General features: G+C 34.6%; 1 protein-coding gene across 17 annotated transcripts in view; it reads left to right on the top strand.

Moving 5' to 3' along the window:
- The window catches only part of raskol (Ras GTPase-activating protein raskol), a 202,919-nt gene that overhangs the window by 163,133 nt on the left and 20,449 nt on the right, over positions 1-19,337 (top strand). The window contains exon 2 of one of the 17 annotated variants that reach the window (XM_028177618.2): positions 13,438-14,615. The exons of 15 other annotated variants lie outside the window; for them this stretch is intronic. In XM_028177618.2, coding sequence (XP_028033419.2) covers positions 13,625-14,615 — 991 coding nt within the window. In that variant the 5' untranslated portion in view covers positions 13,438-13,624. Of the gene's footprint in view, positions 1-13,388; positions 14,616-19,337 lie in introns of all 17 variants that reach the window. One more of the 17 variants, XM_089732877.1, reaches the window with a different exon arrangement.

Here is a 19,337-nt window from a genome sequence, read left to right as displayed (position 1 = left end):
TCGAATTATTTAAGTAAAAAGTGAAACACGGGGCTCGTATAAATTTAAGTTTCGTTTGGAAATTTCGTATTGCTCAGAATTTTTAAGTTAATCTTATTTCAACGTCGGACTTGATGCTCAGATTTTTTTATTTTTTTATTTTTACACTTTTAACTTGTTTTTTTATTTAATATTTATTCTTCAAACTTGAACTAATCACTTTCGTATTGAAAAGGTTTCGTTGTAAAATATTTTTAATAGAATTTTCTCATATGATAACTTACGTTCAATCGTGTAGGTGTAGTGTAATCCCTAATGCCGATGCACCCACGCCGTGGACTTTCTAAATAGACGGGGTCGTTGGCGGCAACAGTTATAAAAGTTCGTTCATATGACTCACCAGTTCGGGTCCCATCGGGTCTGGGTCACATTCCAGACTGACCGCCGGCGTATCGCCAAACCGGACCCATGTGCGTCTACACCCACGCGCTGGACTACTGTTCACGTTTTCAGCGATGTTTTACGTAATCTATTGAAACTAAGATATGAGATTAATTGTTATATAATTTAAAACGAATTTTACCAAGAGAAAAAGCTTTGCCTCCCATTTGACTAGGGGCGGTCGTTTTTTGTTAACCAACTGTCGGTCTGCAGGTGTCGTTTTACAGACTGAGCAGGTGTTGCCTATTCGCTAAACTTCAAAGTTATTCATTTTAAAATACAGTTTTTAGTATCCTCTAATCGTCAGATTTCCGTCTGAAATTACTTATAAAATACAAATATATAAGGCTCTGTCAATATAAACCTGTATTCTTTAGACAGTTTATTTGTGTACATTTTTTTACAATTGTCGATGGGAACTCATTGCATCAATGAATTTAGTAGATACACCGACATTACCGAGTATTGTTCTGTTTTACAGTTCATTTAATAGGATTGCATACAACTTCGATACTACAGAATGGCCGAATCAGTTACTGTGTGATTCATTTTCCCGACGGTGACTAGGTACTTAGGCTCACACTAATACTGAAATTTACCGTCGAAGACATTCAACTATAATATTAAATATTAATTCATAACCCAAGTTTGACAGCTATTAGATTACATTCAATTGTGTTCAACTTCAACTTCATTTACCTTTAGTACGTATTTCTGTAAGTTTTGAGTACAAAATAATCAATGAGTCATTTGATCTCTTCGTGCGATTAAGTTCAAAATGCAAGCCACAACTTGATGATGATTCATTATAATTTGAATGTCATCATTATCCCATGAAAATAATTGGATGTTATTGAAATGAAATAAGACAAACATTGTGAACGTTAAGTACTCAATTAAAGTCTTAAAGAAAATTGACAGATCTTTAATTCCCCCTTTAATTTGGAGAAATCGGTGTAAATAATGAAACTGCTAACGAAAACAGTAAGCTTATTATATATTATGATAAGATTAGCAAACAAAATATGAGCACTATCACGAACTTATTATCTACAAACACTAGAAAACCTTATCAAAATTTGTGAGTTTTCCGTCCTTGAAATATATTTTCATAAGAAATGACATCGAGATCTTATGAAACTAGATTGTACTATCTACCTAAGATATGTAGGTACATATCCAATTGTCAGTGTGTTAAATTATAAATATCATCATGATTTGAGGTTTGGGAATATTAAACTACTAGCGACCCGCCCTCGCTTCGCTTCGGAAACATTAAAACACACATGAAACCAAAAAAAAAAATTTAAAAAAGTAGCCTATGTTCATCAGGGACAATGTCGGCTTCTAATGGAAAAATAATTTTTCAAATCGGTCCAGTAGTTTCGGAGCCTATTCGAAACAAACAAACAAACAAATCTTTCCTCTTTATAATATTAGTATAGATAACTTTCACGAACAAAAAACAAAACTGATAATTATTGTAAAGATCTGCAGATTAACCAACTTGGGAACTGTGGCGGTAACATTTAAATACTGCGTACAACATTAATCCTCTTGTTTGACTACAAATCGAAGTCTACAGGTTTGTTAAAGCTTTCCAAGTTATCTTAATCTAGCGCATCTCTAGTGTTTCGATTACTGATGTAGCAAAAAACTGGTCGTGCCCCTTGGATATGGATCACTTATTTCCAACAAACTCTAAGGTGGTTACATAATAAAACAAAAACTAATAATTGGAAATTGATATAATTGACCTTTTAATAAAGTCCACGCCTCTGATCATTGATTAAGTACGTTGGTTGAAAGCATTTGCATCAGAAGGTTCATTAGATGTTGTCACAGTGTCAGTGACCTTGTGCTGGTGAAGGTACAACTGTGGAATCAAAGGCAAACCTCGGCACCGTTACTATTAATATAAAACGGACTATTGTCATTCTATAACATGTATCTATGGGCGAGAGTTCAGTTTTAAAATAAATCGTCATCAACATAGTAATCATCTGTCTAGATACTCCTTTGAAAAGATACTCATTTTTGGCAATAAATGGTGAAAGAAAATATGTTTTAAAAACAGTAATTTTGCAGCTTTTTTCTATCATTTCGCCTTTTAGCTCTCAGTTTTAGTGAAAGTAATTAATTAACTATTAATTCCAGATACAAGATGAATGTTATTAAAATTCACATCCGCTTGAATCGGCCGTGGCCTCATAGATAAGAAGTCAGATGTTCTCCAAGTTATTATATATTGTGCTGTGATTAGATTAGCAATTAGAAAATAGAAATTTTGTCAATAACGATATATAAACACGCTAAAATAAAATACGCCAAATTTATTAATTTGTATTCTAAAATCATCTGCCTATATTTGCCGAAAAGTTGTGTGATCAACTACACAACAAAAAAAACATTGTTTTTGTTTATGTAGAATATAGTAACAATATAACGGAAACTTCTATAAATATATATTAAGAAAAACAGTGAAGAAGGTAAACATTAACCTTCACGCCTCCCCTCTGTCTAAACATTTTCGGTAGCGTAGAAAATCGTTATTGCACAACGCCGGCTTCGACCACGTTCTGTTGCTCACGTTGCTTTGCTTGCATCATTCTGAACTGGTTTATGTTTTCCACCTTTGAACTCTATTTTGGTATTCATAGAAATTCCTTTATTTAAATATAAACATAATTACACAAAAACAGTTGAGTTCTTTTTTCTCCTCAGTTTGTTGATAATAATAAAAAAAAAACATTTCAAGTTTCTCACACTTTTACAAATAAATATATGACGGAGTAGGGACGTCCGTAGTGTTTTTAAAAAGTGTGACGTCAGCACCGCTGACGTCGCGGTCATCACTTTCTTGACGAATGACTCATGTTTGGGTTTCCGAAACAAAACTTTACGAGAACTTCACGAAAACTTCGTATATTGCACGAGAAGCATAACAACGTTACAGAGATATCCGTACAGTACAACGGCTCGGACACGAATCAATCAGTGCTAGACAGCACGGCCGTATTTATGGGGCTTCGTACCCGTGAGCGTGTTGACACGTTTTAAACACGTGAGCGGGTTTACACGTTTTTCAAACACGTGAGCGGGTTTACACGTTTTTCAAACACGTTTTAAAGTATTGAAATTACAATAAAAGGAACTGTTTAACATCAATTTCTTATCACAGAGTAATTAGTTGATGATCAGTAGGTAAATAGTCATATTTGCGCCGACATATAAATAGCAAAACAAAAGAGAAATTTGAATACATAAAATAAATGTTGATCTTGAGGCGTCAGTGAATGTGGTCAAATTACGTTGACTGGGCGAACACTAGTAATTAGTTTATCAAGAGAAATATCGTCCGGCAATTTATAGAAAGCTTTGATTGACTCGGAATAAAATTTTAGTGGCCTAAAATTGTGACTATATATTTAATATTCAATTGGGTATATTAGAATTAACTATTTGAATTACTAAAAACCCTAAGACCTTGTACTTAATTTACTCTTGTTATACTGTACGTAAGCCAATTTGTTTTTAGTAACATTATTTATTGACTCAGTTTACGAACGCAAGCTTCGAAAACGAAGCACAAAATGTTCACCCTCGTTTTTGTGTTAGTAACAACACAAGCATTTGCACATTCGCTCGTTTGACCACATCGCACGTGTATTTAATGTAAAAAGTTTTGTTCGTAAAAATTGCTTGGCAGTTACGTTCTTGCCCTCGTTTTCTTGTCTTGTCGCAACGTGCACAAGCGTAACTAAGGGTTTTTATCTTGACCCACTGCATGCCCTATATCCCGGGGGTGAGAGTTGACACAGTTGATATTCCTAAACGAGTGTCTTTTGATGTTACCGCGGATAGAAAAACGAATTCGAAAAAAAAACGTGGAGAACAGAATAGAGATGGATTGTCCAGTCTTCTTAACATGGAATCGCCTACATGTGGCGGAATAAATATATGCATCTCAAAATTCTATTTTCATACATGGATAAAAATTTGATCTGAAATAAATGATTATTATTATTATTAATAACTAATTGTTAATTATTCTGAAGAATCGATTCATCGAAATTTGATTTCTTAGTCACAAATGAAGGTACGTAATAATGAAGATGATCGATGTAATTACGTCCTAAATTTGTGTAACAGTACTTTAGGGTCGGCGTCAAAGCGCAAACACGACATGTGCGCCATGTATGATAGTTGTCTGCCATATGTAACGGTCCTTTTGTATTATTTACACTTGGAGAGTGCTAACCTAATAACCATGGCTGTTCAATGATTTGTTAGAATGCTCTCAAATTTATTTTGAGATATATACCTAGTCAGGTCATAAGTATTGTCACACAGTAAAAACTTTTCTTTTAGAATGCTGGCCACAAAAAAGTTTATTGAATTCGAATTTCGAATTGTTCATGAAAATAAAAACGTATACTTTTAGAATTTTACTCATTTTTAAATATGGAGTGGACGCTTAAAGAAGGCCGTGTTGCAGTTATTGCGTTGCATCGTTGCGGTTACGCGCCAATTCAATTTTTTAACATACTGAAAAATTTGAATATAACCAAAAGATTCGTTTATCGTACCATCAAACGATACAATGAAGACTCTAGTGTAGATGACAGGTCAAGAAGTGGTCGCCCTCGGTCTGTTAGGACTCCAGCAGTGATAAAAGCTGTGAAGGCGCGAATTCAAAGAAACCCCAAACGTAAGCAGAAACTGTTGGCCCTTCAGATGGGGTTAAGCAGAAACACGGTGAAAAGGGTGTTAAATGAAGACTTAGGGTTTCGGGTATATCGAAGAAAAACAGGACATCGTTTTAATGCTCGTCTAATGGACCTGAGACCGAAGAGATGCCGCGCTTTGTTGAAGCGGTACGCGGGAAAAAAATATCGGGAAATTATTTTTTCGGATGAAAAAATTTTTACCGTAGAAGAGAGCTACAACAAACAAAATGATAAGGTGTACGCACACAGTAGTGAAGAAGCGAGCAACCGTATTCTGCGTGTCCAACGAGGTCATTTTCCATCCTCGCTCATGGTATGGTTGAGAGTTTCTTACTGGGGCTTAACACAGGTACATTTTTGTGAGAAAGGTGTAAAAACGAATGCAGTTGTGTATCAAAATACAGTCCTGACGAACCTTGTGGAACCTGTTTCTCATATCATGTTCAATAACAGGCACTGGGTATTCCAACAAGATTCGGCGCCAGCTCATAGAGCGAAGAGCACACAAGAGTGGCTGGCGGCGCGTGAAATCGACTTCATCCGGCACGAAGACTGGCCCTCCTCCAGTCCAGATTTGAATCCGTTAGATTACAAGATATGGCAACACTTGGAGGAAAAGGCGTGCTCAAAGCCTCATCCCAATTTGGAGTCACTCAAGACATCCTTGATTAATGTCCATGCCTTAAGGCAGCCGCCGATATTGACATGGACCTCGTTCGTGCTGCGATAGACGACTGGCCGCGCAGATTGAAGGCCTGTATTCAAAATCACGGAGGTCATTTTGAATAAACTTTAGTGTCATAAGAATCTATGTTTTGTTAAGTTCATTTTGGTATGTGAATGGTTACATAATGAATAAACTTGTTTCAATTATTTTACATTAAACATGTGACAGAATTTATGACCTGACTAGGTACACATTATTATAACTATGTGATGCATAAACGAATGTTTCTAAAAAGTTGACAATACCACTGTTTCAGTGTTCTAAGAAGCAATCGTGAATTCCGAATTAAAGAATTTAAAGACCGCTATTTAAAGATATCATAACTTTCATCTCGTGTTTCAAGGTAGATGAGGCAGCATACACGTCACGCAATATATGATCTCTGGTCGGATAACAAGAAGAAAAAGTTTCAATTTATTTGCTTTCTTCGCCACCCCAATATCAAGGGCTTATTATTGTGAGGCTTTTGTAAGCGTATAATCATTAATTTATCTATTTAAAATTCGAAAATTTGTTGGATAGAACGAAAATAAAACAGAGGTTAATATGATTATTGTTACTTTCCTATCGGTACAAACATACATATCTATCACAAAGTTGAGAAATACTCCCAAAGTAATTGACTTCACTCTACCCTGATATTTCTGATACCTACCTACATTACGCTTGATGGATGACTTTGAGCACCCCTCTCTTGATATCGCAATCAGTCGTTTAGTGATAGAAATAATCAATTAGACGGGGGAATCGCTCGTTAAAGACAAATTGCTGCATATTGAATGCTTCATAAATTTTTTAACAATCATCTAAAATTAACTTCGCTTTTGTAAACCTTTGAACTTGGTATCTGTTCAGTTTAAATTTACTTTGATACTTGAAAGTTTGGCTATACGCTACTTTTACGCTTGCATCTGTTAAACAAACATTTTACGGTCTTCGTGCACTGTCGATGAACCAGCTTTCAATGGATGTACCTTGCTTGTCCAGTTATCCCGCGGAAGTAAAAGTAATATCGTGCGTCTTCAGCGTCTTCGGATAGTTGTAGATGTTATTTGAATATGATAATTTCAAATCCAAAATTATTGCTTTGGATATTACAAAAAATACCTTTGTTTCGTAGTGATATTAGGTAGTAAATTGTAAATTATTTTGGAGCATAGCCGTTGCTATAAATTGTAATCAGCTTAAAGTTAGACAAAATACAGAATATCAAGGACATAACCGTGTTTACGGAAAACGGTTCAATTAACAGGATTAATTAGGAGTGATGTTCGTTTTCGATACGGTTTCCGATGAATCACGAAATGAAGTATATATATATATAGGGAATCCGAATGCATTTTTATATGTCGGTTGATTACCAAATGAATTTGCGGTCGACCTATATAGTGTAACGTGGTTATCACATATATATATGTATGTATATGGAACTTATAATAATATATTATGAATACCTTATAACTGTGTATTTTGAAGGAAGGTTGAATTTTCTTGCAAGGAATACGTTCTTTATTTATTTTGAATTATTTAAAACATTGTTTGATATTAAGCAAAACAATAATGGCAAGTAAAATTACTAAAATTTCCATCTGCCATTGCGTTTTTTAATCACTGAAATAAAATCATAAAAAACATTTTTTTAAGAGGTACTTACACAATAAAACAAAGGTCATAGACTAATAAGTAAGATCACAAACACGTAATTAACTTCGGCCTTACCACAATATTATTGTTTGCAATGAATTACGAAACAACAGCGGTTGTTAGGCTCATGGTATTCGTTTCTGTCAGCGGGCACGCGGTTGGAATAACTTGCGAAATATTGAAGGAAATATCGAAACCAAGATGCTGTTTTCATTTTATCTTAGAAATACAGTAAAAGCTCTTTATTCGCAGGGTATATGTTCCGTAAATATGCCGCGAATACAAAAAAATGTGAGCCGTCACGGGACGCCTGGCAGATGTGAAACATCGACATTATTTTGTAAAAGTAATATGCAGAAAAGAACACATTGTGATAGGAACTAAATATGTCATAATGATAAAATAAAACATTACGAAAAAATAATTTGTTTTCAAGTAAAACACAGGTTATGCGTACTGTGTAGTAAACAACACTGTATACACTACGGAGTATGCACTATAGGTATCCGAGCTCAGTGTAACGAGAGAGATGGCTTAACGCCGGATCGAGTGGGAGAGAATCGCACAGTCGATTGCGCATGGCGACGCGTCGCCACGCCAGAAATCGGTTTTACGTGCGGCTATAGCTGTTTCACATCAAAACTGAATTTGGAAAAGCTCGTTTACAAAGGTTATTCGGCTAACTTCAATATTGGAATCCTTCTTATCAACGTGTATGTGCCGATGTACCAATTTAATCCGCGAATGAAGAAATCTTTAGCCGCGCATATAGGAATTGAGTCGCTGTGAGCAGCAATAATAATATGTTCCGCTTTGAAAAGCGGGATTTACTTTCACAAATATATAATACATTGTTAGGTAATGCTTAATTAAAACACAAGTTTTTTTGTTTAAAATTTGTAACAAAGATGATGTAAAATGTTTACATTTTTTATGTTACATGTAAATCTATGATAGAATTGTGTAGATAACTCTGTCAAATAATTCAAGAGAGGATCCCGTGAGAAATAATACTCCTGACGTACATATTGCTCGTTTCTGTGTTCATATTTCACACACTTGCGTATTTCGCTCGTGGGGTATTGGTGTGAAAAGAAATTGTTCATAATATTGTACACAGTAATCTTGTGTGGGTTATTTTTGAGGTTTACATCTATGCATTTATGTAGAAAAGGTTCTACCTTTGATACAAGCATAAAAGCAACAATAACATATCAATTATCTCGTTTCTTTGTAAATTCATTGTTATTCTTTCTCCGAAACATCGATTCGCAGAAATACATCAAAGTATAAAATTACCCGCTGTCATCCAGAACTTCGATCCTAATATCATTCATAAAACTCAATATCCCAAGAAATCAGAATAACATCCGTGTTTTATTGTATGTGTGATATAAAGACCGCAGAGTTGAAAGACCTATTTACACATAGCAGAGAGGTTGCAGAGCTGGCTACGATCGCTGCGCTGCCTTGAATCACGAACATAGACGTAATATTATTAACTGAGCATACCACTCAGAAATGCGGAACAGAGTCGTGATACACTGTTCAGATTTTATTATATCTAAATCAGTGTGGATACCAAAACAAATCTGATGTCGAATGTCCTTCAAAATAAGTTTCGCTAAATAGGCGTTTTTACCATTTCTCGTTTGATCTGGAGGATATCTAATAAATAGAAGCCTGAACTGCTGCGATAAGCTGAAGTAGCTTTTTTCTTCATATTTAAATCACAGGTCTTGTTTTTGTTTTAACGTCCACAATCACAACACCGGCGCGTTAGTCACGCCGCCGCCGCGCCACTCACGAGTTATATTCCTTTTGTTTTCATATATAAATTTTATTAAACGTAATCTAGTAGTTGGGTACGGCTTCTGCGTTGAATTGTGCCATTTTTATTTTCATTCTAAAGGAAAATATACGTATGATAGTGAATTGTTATTAGGGAACATAGATAGGTTTCAAATTCTATGAAACGTAAATTTTAATTAGGATTATGTTTCAATTAAATTTCAACTTAAAATAGGGGTTTCATTACTTCAATATTGTAGATGAGATAGGATAAAATCTCTTTAAAGAATTATTTTCAAAATTATAGCGTAGAGTAATCATCCAAAAAAAAAAACAAAAAGCAACCGACAGGTTCGAATCTGTGTCTGCTATAAAGCCTATGTTTGTTTCAAAAAAAGAACATCGAACCCCACAAATCCCATGTCTCGAAATTTAATATAATATAATATAACGTACGTTATAAACGTAACGTAATAAACGGTAACGTAATAAACGCAGACTCATGATATCCGGTATAATAAAATTATTGGCAGCTCCGGGGCTTATTAAATCTCTCTGACGTCACGTAATTTATTTCTTGTGGTGCATATTAAAAAAATTCCCTCGACATGAAAAGCCTTAATGAAAAATTAACTATTAACTAGATTTTACAATGATTTATGGGCAGAGAATGTCAAATGAAACTGTAACGTTTGCATGTTGTCACGTACACATCAACTGTATTTACGCATTAAATCTCGCTTGTTCCCACTAAAATACACTGAAAACTGATTAGCTAAACACCGCTGCGTTCCACAAGTTGCCACTTAGCAAATACAAAGTTAGAATTTGTACCTGCTTAAACTTCGTAATAAACAAGAAAAGAAAAATCTGTAATCTGAGTTGTTGTTTATTTACCACTTAACTTGGAATGTGGGATTAACTCTTGTTTGTTTAGGATTGAGAAATTGAGATCTAATTTCACAACTTAGAAACGGTCTTGTCGATTTTTATGGCAGATAAATAGTATCATACAAGTGTAACAATCTTAACTGTGTTTATGTTGCGTAGCATTTGTTTGAGCTTGGTAGGTTTAATTTCACAACCACATTAATGTTGTTGTGGCTTAACGCGGGTTGCAGAAGCGTTCATGGCCTAACGAGTAAGACTCGGTTTATTCATTTCGAGTGGTACGACTGTAGGGGGCTCAATATTTCTGAAAAATCAACAACATATTCTCAATACATATAAGAATATCTAAGGATTGTTCACGAACAACTTTTTCTGTTTTATTTATTTTCCTACCTAGTATACACAAGGATTTTTATTTTTTTTTAATTTTCCTATCTAAGCTAATAGTCTAGACTCTAGAGAGACCATATCAGCGTAACCTTAACTAATAGGAGAGCTCACGGGGCTCAAACCTGACGATGTTGCTAACACGAACCCTAGCAAGAGCTGTGCTTCACGGAATCTAGTTCTTCTAGTATCTTCTTCTAGAATCTAGTCCTAGTTCTTAAGTGGAATTACAACATAAAACTCGCAAAATTAGAAAGACATACTATTTATGTTATTTCTTTGTTTTGTTTTAAATTAGAAACTACGGCTAATTTGCAAAAAGCTTTTAACATTCTCACACTATAACATTAAAGTGATTACAAACATACAGAATCTCGGTTAATTCACCGTCCAAACTCATTCGTTCCGCAAGCTTCGGTTTTGTATAGTTGATTTCGATTCGAGATTTCGTACGCTCCCTGCCCCTGCTCATGACATCCGGTGAGTTGTTTTGCGTGTCTTTGCACGACAACGAACATAAAGAACGTCTTTAGAATAGTAATTTGATTCTGAAATCGTAATGACAAGTCAATTATTTCGTATCTTTGTGTAGAAATTATGCGGTGTGATTTTATTGAATTTTTTTTTCTTCAAATCAGTGAAAGGAAATAGGTCAGGATAACTGTTCTATATACAATAAGAATAGCTAATGTGTTTGGGAATGCTCAAATTATTTTTCATCTTTACATTACTATGATTACTATTTGTGAAAAACCCTTTTTTTTATTTAGTAAATGAATTCTCAGTACAAATTTATTGGAATTTGAACACTTTTGAAGCTCTAATTATGTACTTTTTGCACATCGATTTCTAGCAGCGTATAGACCAATGTATCCTATAGATTATATCTACACATGTATTTAATATGTGTTTGGTATCAATTATAGCCAACTTAATCAACAAATTAAAAGTCCAATTCTTTTTGAAATTTAACTACCGAAATTTTAGAACATGTATTAAAATAACTAAATAATAAATAAAATACTCCATATATATAAGGACAAGTATATTAGGGAATATACTAAGAGAAACGTCAACGTTATTCGTAGGCCATATATGACTTTGCGGTTTAAAACTATCTATCTAAAAGCAATATTATAAGTTTCCGTATATACTGCAGAACAAACGACAACTTAACGGGCTTAATCATAAGTGAAAGCCTAGATTTTTCCAATGACTACTAAAATGTTTTCAATTAATATAACGCTTTAAAGAGATGAATAGGAATGATCTGAAACTGCGGTGTTCCACGAGTTACAATACTTGGGGTTGACCTTTCGAGCTATGTCTAATATCGGAGTCATTTGAAGGCCAAAACCAAGTTGGTGTCATAAATGCTGGGAGTTCTCAACAGAGCAAATCGGTATTACTGTGGGCCGAGACTTGCAAATATCATTTGACTCCATACAGAAGAGGTCCGTTGTTAGGATTGGCGTAAATTCCATTCTCATCGCTTGGAATTTTTGGGTCTACGGAGGGACTTTGGTTTTCTCTGTGTTTTGTACCATATGTTTCACGGGGAGTGTTCTGAGGAATTGTGAAAGAAGATCACGTCGTTGTTACTATCGAATCGCTCGCCACTCAGCGATAAGCAGCGGCTCTGTCCTCGGCATTATTGACGTCCATGTGCGATAATAACTTACTGGTGGTAGGACCTCTTGTGAGTCCGCGCGGGTAGGTACCACCACCCTGCCTATTTCTGCCGTGAAGTAGTAATGCGTTTCGGTTTGAAGAGCGGGGCAGCCGTTGTAACTTGAGATCTTAGAACTTATATCTCAAGGTGGGTAGCGCATTTACGTCGTAGATGTCTTTGGGCTCCAATAACCACTCACCATCAGGTGGGCAGTATACTCGTATGCCTAAAAGGTCAATAAAAAGTGAATTGTGAAAGAATATAAACATGAAGGTCGTATAAATTAAAACGTATGATTTTCAAAATGATTCGCCCATGCACACAACTGTTAATTTAATTAACTGATTCCTTGTCTAATTGTGATTCAGGTACACATACACGCCAATGTGGGGCGTTCTAAATGTACACACATAGATACATACATAAATACATACATACATACATATATACATACAAACGTATGAAAATACACATACGCCGCTCTTAGAGTTCTGCATAATCGTACGTAGGCAGTCAAAAGTTCTTAAGTAGTGTTACCTATTTTTCATAGTGGTTTGAAGGAAATAGAAATATAATTTTAATAAATAAACACAGAAATAAAAACATCAAATCAGGAACAAAAGTACTGTTTCAATCGGTCATTTAAATCTTCTTGATAATAAATAGTTGATAAATATAAACTCATATAGTCATAAAATACTAAATATCGCTAGTAAAGTTCTAAATTAAACTACATTGATAATATAAATATAATATAAAAAAATACAAGTAATAACAAAAGTAAAACCCTAAGTATTTGAGTTATTTAAGTCAATTTTCTTTCCCGCTATTCACAGTATGATGTATTTTAATTTAAAACAAGTTTCAGTCGAGCTCTTTTTAAAACACTTTCATTGATTGAACGAGTTGAATAGGTTTTGATTGCAGTATAATCTTATCGTGTTTTGATAAACCAAAACTGTTCAACTTGCATACAGTAACGGTCTATACTTACTCGAGGCCAGTACACTTGATATGTGTTATAGTATTTTTTTAAGTTTCAACTTGAATTTCTTTTTACAATGTACAAAATAAAACCTTAATGTACTCGTAATCTGTTTATAACACTAAAACGTCCATTACTTAGTTATTCTAAAATACCAACATCTTATAATAATATTTACACCGATTAACAGATTAAAATCATGTGAGTGCTAAATATCAAATAATGCAGTGAAAACCGATACTATAAATATTAAGTGTGAATTTGAATATGTAGTGAACGTTGCGAAGGAAACAGTAAAACGAATGGATTCGAGGATGCAGCGCGATGACTTTGTAGTGGGCAAGAGTTAACGCGGCGTGCATCCGGCAGACAGGACCATGTCGAGCGAACTGTCGCCAATCGCCGTGGCTACCGACGACGAACAAGTCAGGCGAAGATCTGTCTTCTATGTACCATTGTTCGAAAGCTTCGACAATTATCTACCTTTGACTCCTGAAGAAAAGGAAGCCCTCATATCAGGCGAAAATATTGATCTCGTGACAGCAAAACCCAAACGTCAGAATTTAACTGCGAGCTACCGGTTGCAAATGTCGCCGCACGGTGACTCATCTTTCACGGAAAGCGAAAGTGACATTAGTGCATTTAGTCCCGGACGACGCTTCCATCGACCTATATCATCGACGGCGAGTTCTAATGAAGCGTTAACTAGACCCGCTCTGACGAGTCCCAGATTAGTCGTCGAAAGCGGATTCAGACGACAGAAACCAAGATTACGGAGTACAACTTCGTGTGAACCTCGGTATGATAGAATTTATACCCCTTTAGGAGGTTCGATCTCAAATAATAAATTAAATACTTCTGCAACTAATATTACTAATAAAAGTAACATTATGAATTCAAATCTGTCATTGATACCTGATTCGCCAAAAATAACGATGTCTCCTGCAAAAGAAAAATCTCAGACGTTACCACAAAACCTTATTGTGCCATCACCGATCCGAGGAAGCAGCAGTTCTTCTTCCATATTTAGGACACCTAGAATAACGGTTACACCTGAAAGTCCTAACAAAAGCCCCGGCAAAATATCCGGACTGAACTTCATTCGTCGATCTCGAAGTACAAAACTATCTAGAAGCAATTCTTTACTCCGTAGTATAACTGCCAGGAATATAGAGGAAGGACTTGAAGACAGATTAGCTGTAGTTACTAATTTAACCGAAGATTATGGAAAATTTGTTGATGATAACGGTGGGGAAACTGAGGTGATAGGAGCACTGATTAAGAGGAATGAAGCACAAATTGCAACCAGTCCTCTCAGTATTCGTCGAGGGTACCTCGACGTGGAAGATGATGTCGCTGTACATTCTGGTAAGAAAGATTTTAATGGCTACGTCTATAAATTTTTTCATTTTTTGTCCTACCATGTTGATAGCCTTGAGAGGCTATTTCAGCTTCGCCTTAACGTGTAGGTGGGCTCACGGGGTTCAAACCGGAAGTGTTGCTAACACTGGCCCTAGCAAGAGCAGTGCTTCGCAGAATCTACCACCGGATCGGAAATGGGCTGTGTCTATGGGTTAATTTACTCGTCGAGCCCTTCGTCGCATGCGACGGGTTCGCCGAGGGCGATGACCGGTTTTTTCAACTCTAAAGTGAATGTAGCTCTAAGTATATACAAAGACTCTAGACCTTTATATTCTAATAATAATGTTCCTCAATGCCGTGACATTCATATTCTCAACACCTTTTTTTTTTTATATATATATATATATTATATTATTTTATATTCTCAACACCTACATTAAACCTAGACAAGTAGTAGTACCCTTTCTAAAATGACTAATGTATAAAACATCAGAGCCTATGTTTAATGTAATGTAAATAGAGTTTGAGACTAGGTGACCGTGTGTGAGTTGTCTTCCGTTTGTTATTATGAGAATATACAATTTATACTAAAAATTATATGTTAAAAGGTATTATTAGAACAGTGATCAGTGCAAATATAATTTTATGTACTTTTCATTGTTCTCTATGGCATTTAACCTCAACCACATACAATACCTTAATGCTTATGTAACGATGACATGACAAAAACCTTATCTTAACTATACACAATAGCAAACAATACTCATTAACTGCTCGCTTCAGAAATAGCTAAATGTTTGAGGGTCGTTTATTATCCATCATAAACTCTTAGTTTAACGAAAAGTAGAAGTCATTCCGTCGATTAATTGTATTCATAACAATACGATACAAAACATTGTGTGGCGTTATTTATAATGACTAGAGATCCCGCAGTAGTCGAAATTCGACTATAATTAATTGGAATTGTAAGTTTGTACTCTATTATGATTGTATTTTATACTTCTATAATCACAAATTTCGCCAAGACTACAGTATAAAAAATATTAACAAAGACAAACAATATTTAATCTATTCTCAATTTGACAACAGACGTCAAGAACAAAAGTTTGACAATAAATAGTATGCATGCGTGTGTGCGTCAAATACATGGTATGTAGTGTGTGTAATGTTTTCTTTATTGATTTACTGTATCTTTTATGCATTATTTAAAAAAAATATTAGCATTGTGCACTTCTTCTCTATATTCTCTATAAATGTGGAAAATTTCATACTCCTCCGTCCGCGCAATTTTCGTAAAAAGGGATACAAAGTTTTTGCTTCACGTATTAATATATAGAATAAAAGTGCGTTAAGAGATTAGTGTTGATCTACCGTTTGTTTACTGAAATATATCTACTGTAAACATTCATTATAAAACTATGTTAAGCTTAATTAATTCAATTATTATAGTTATTTAGTTTGCATTCACCTTGGCCTTTTAATGTTTAAAATTACCATAAATTTTCTTGAATTAAATTGAAATGTGTGATTAGAACATTTTATAAATATGAAAATAATTCTGAATAAAGTAATCGTATAGTTTCATAAATAGCCTTGACGGTTATGTTGCAAACTGAGATTAGATTGTGTTTGTATTAGAGAGAATAATGTTAAGCCAAAGTACTATCAGCGGGCAGTCACGTGGTACTTCCTCGTGGGCGGCTATCATTTTGTTATCACTATGTGCATTGAGTGCAGTGTTGCCACTATCTGAAGTCGCCATTAGGAATCAACGACCAACTTTTGTTATTGCTGTCTGTAATTATTCATACAGGTTTTTGTTTTTTTTATATTGTTTTTCACTTAAACAAGTTTGACGGTTTTTTTTTCGTATTTGTGTGTCAACCGATTTCTCTTTCACCGTAAATAATCGGAAATAGCTATGATAAATATTTAAATGTTAAATGTAAATTTCATTCAGATAATGATTTTTTTTATCACTATTCAAATATTTTCTTGTTATTATGACTGCCGGTGGTAGAATGTCCTGTGAGTCCGGGTAGGTACCACCACCCTGTCTATTTCTGTCGTGAAGCAGTAATGCGTTTCAGTTTTAAGGGTGGGACAGCCGTTATGCTGTAAAAACTGAGATCTTAGAACTCATATTTCATGGTAGGTGGTGGCATTTACGTTGTAGATGTCACTGGGCTCCGGTAACCACTTAACACCAGGCGGGGCGTGAGTTCGTCCACCCACCTAAACAATAACAAAAAAACCCTTTTTGTAATGATGTTGAAATAAGACGCTATATGAGGTATGCTGTATAAGGTATAAAGTATTATATAGGTTTATTTATAAAGGTTTTATTTATTTTATCGAATATGTACAGACATATATGTTACAGACAGTCGATTATTATATTCAAATACCCGAGTTATCAATGAAGTATTCAGGTATTTCTGCAAATTAAACGGTTGTCTGGAAGAGATCACTTTTAGCGATAAGGCCGCCTATTGAACAAATGTATCTGCTTTTTGACTATTTTTTGAATGTAAATTGTGTTTTGGTGTGCAATAAAGTGTATTCTCTCTCTCTCTCTCTCTCTCTCTCTCTCTCTCTCTATTCACACACTAAAGAAACAATGTTATATCTAAAAGAGTTTAAATAAGTTCAGGTTATTACTATCACACATTCGATCTATAATAAACTATGTACATATATACAAAGTTGAAAAAATAACAAAACTATACTACAGACTTATAACAGCATGTGTAATATCTGTCTTGAGCGCGAGACCATACCTTTGTTATTCTGTAGGCCGTTCACCTGTACATGATTTCTCGGTATTTCTCTCAGTAACTTTGTTCGGAAACACTTTTTACGACAGTACGAGAAATTACTATAAATTTAATTGTTACTTGAATCATGAATAATGGAGACTTTAAATAACTCAACAGTTTATACAATAAAATAATTGTGATTCATTGTAAAAAAGAAGCAAAAACCTTTGCTAAATTAATACATAGCTGTGTTATACAAAAGGTTCTGATATTTGAAGTCTTATAGTAAATATTGTAACTTTAATATACCTTAGAAATCTTATCTCAAGGTGGGTGGCGAGATTTACGTTGTAGATGTCTATGGGCTCCAGTAACCACTCAACACCAGGTGGGCTGTGAGCTCGTACAACCATCTAAGCAATAAAACTATCTATTAGTAAATGTTATTTGTTTTATATTAATTTGTAATTGTTTCAAAACAGTGATAACCGAATCGGACACCAATAGCAAAGGGTATTACGATAAAATGGTCATGATAATTTTAGTTTTTTAGTATAAAATGTTTCTGGATGGGCTGAATTTATTTGTTTACCGATATATATACCTATGTAATAAAATGCATTTTTTTTATTGCCTTTGTAGGTAGACGAACGAGTCAGTCCACCTGATGGTGAGTGGTTACCGACGCCCATGACATCAGCAATGCCAGGGGCAGAGCTAAGCCGCTGCCTACCGTTATTTAGGGAAAGTAAACCGATAATTCTTTTAGCATCAACTTAATACTTTTAGCATTGGCGATCGGTAATTCGATGCAATGGCTGAATGCTATAGTCCGCAGTTCGTGACACACGAATAATAGTCGCAGTCAGTTCTGGGCAGGGCCGGATTTAAACTTAATGCCGCTCCTGGGCACCGAAAAAAAATCCGCCCCAATACTGGAATTCTACCTAAACTTATAGTTTATATATTTTATTGTTCAAAATTAAAATAACTAATTTATCGCGGAAATTTGACCATATGTCATATGTTCCAAAAACATAAATAAATATTTTTCTAACAAATATAAATTTTGACTAAGGATGAATCATAATTATATTACATAAAAAAAACTAATTTGATTTCTTTAATTACAGAAAATAGAAAAATCTATTATTATTATTATAAAAGTGCCAAAATTATAATTCACAAATGATGGATAAATTGAATTTCTTGAATTATTAATTAAAAAGAAAATTATTAATCATTAGAATTAAGTTAATTATATTGAAAAATCTTGAGAAGACTAAAAAAAAAATTTTACTTTAAAAAATTTGCCACCCTAAAAAAATTGCCGCTCTTGGCACTTGTCCTGACTGCCTTAGTTAGTGTAAATCCACCGCTGGTTCTGGGTCACAGAAATTATGATTTACGTGCAAGTAAACAGTCAATACGAGCGCGTGTTGCTACTCCCGCTCTTCTGACTGCCGAATCAGCTGCGACATCACCGATGCTAAAAGTATTGTGTGCGTTCAATTCCTAACTGTTATTGAACCGATAACAACGGTTGTGTTATAAAATCTGTTATGTTCTCACGATGTGTCGTTCACATCAAGTTAATACTCGTATTATGTTGGTTTATGTAATAATCAAACGATACGATAACGGGTTTATACATACCGGTTTTATTGTGATTTAGAAATTTAGAGAAGCGTTAGTACAAATACAATGAATGTGATAATTCACAAGTTTTTTTTAAATGTAAATATGTTGATAACTTATATCAATTTGATCAAATATTGTGAATCAAATATTTGGATTTTAAATAACAAGCGATGCGTATGACGATGAAAAAATATATATTCCATAATGTTTTCAAAAATGTTCGAAACATAACAGCTGGCGGTCATGGGCTTGAACGCAACTTCCGCCGGAAACTCACGCCATACTCGTTGCACTTCACATCTTTATGTCGATCACATATCACGTTATA

Source organism: Bombyx mandarina, chromosome 15 (genome assembly GCF_030267445.1).
Source record: "Bombyx mandarina strain Sakado chromosome 15, ASM3026744v2".
NCBI classification, from domain to species: domain Eukaryota; kingdom Metazoa; phylum Arthropoda; class Insecta; order Lepidoptera; family Bombycidae; genus Bombyx; species Bombyx mandarina.
Note: the sequence above shows the minus strand (reverse complement) of the source record. Positions and strands in the feature narration are given on the sequence as shown.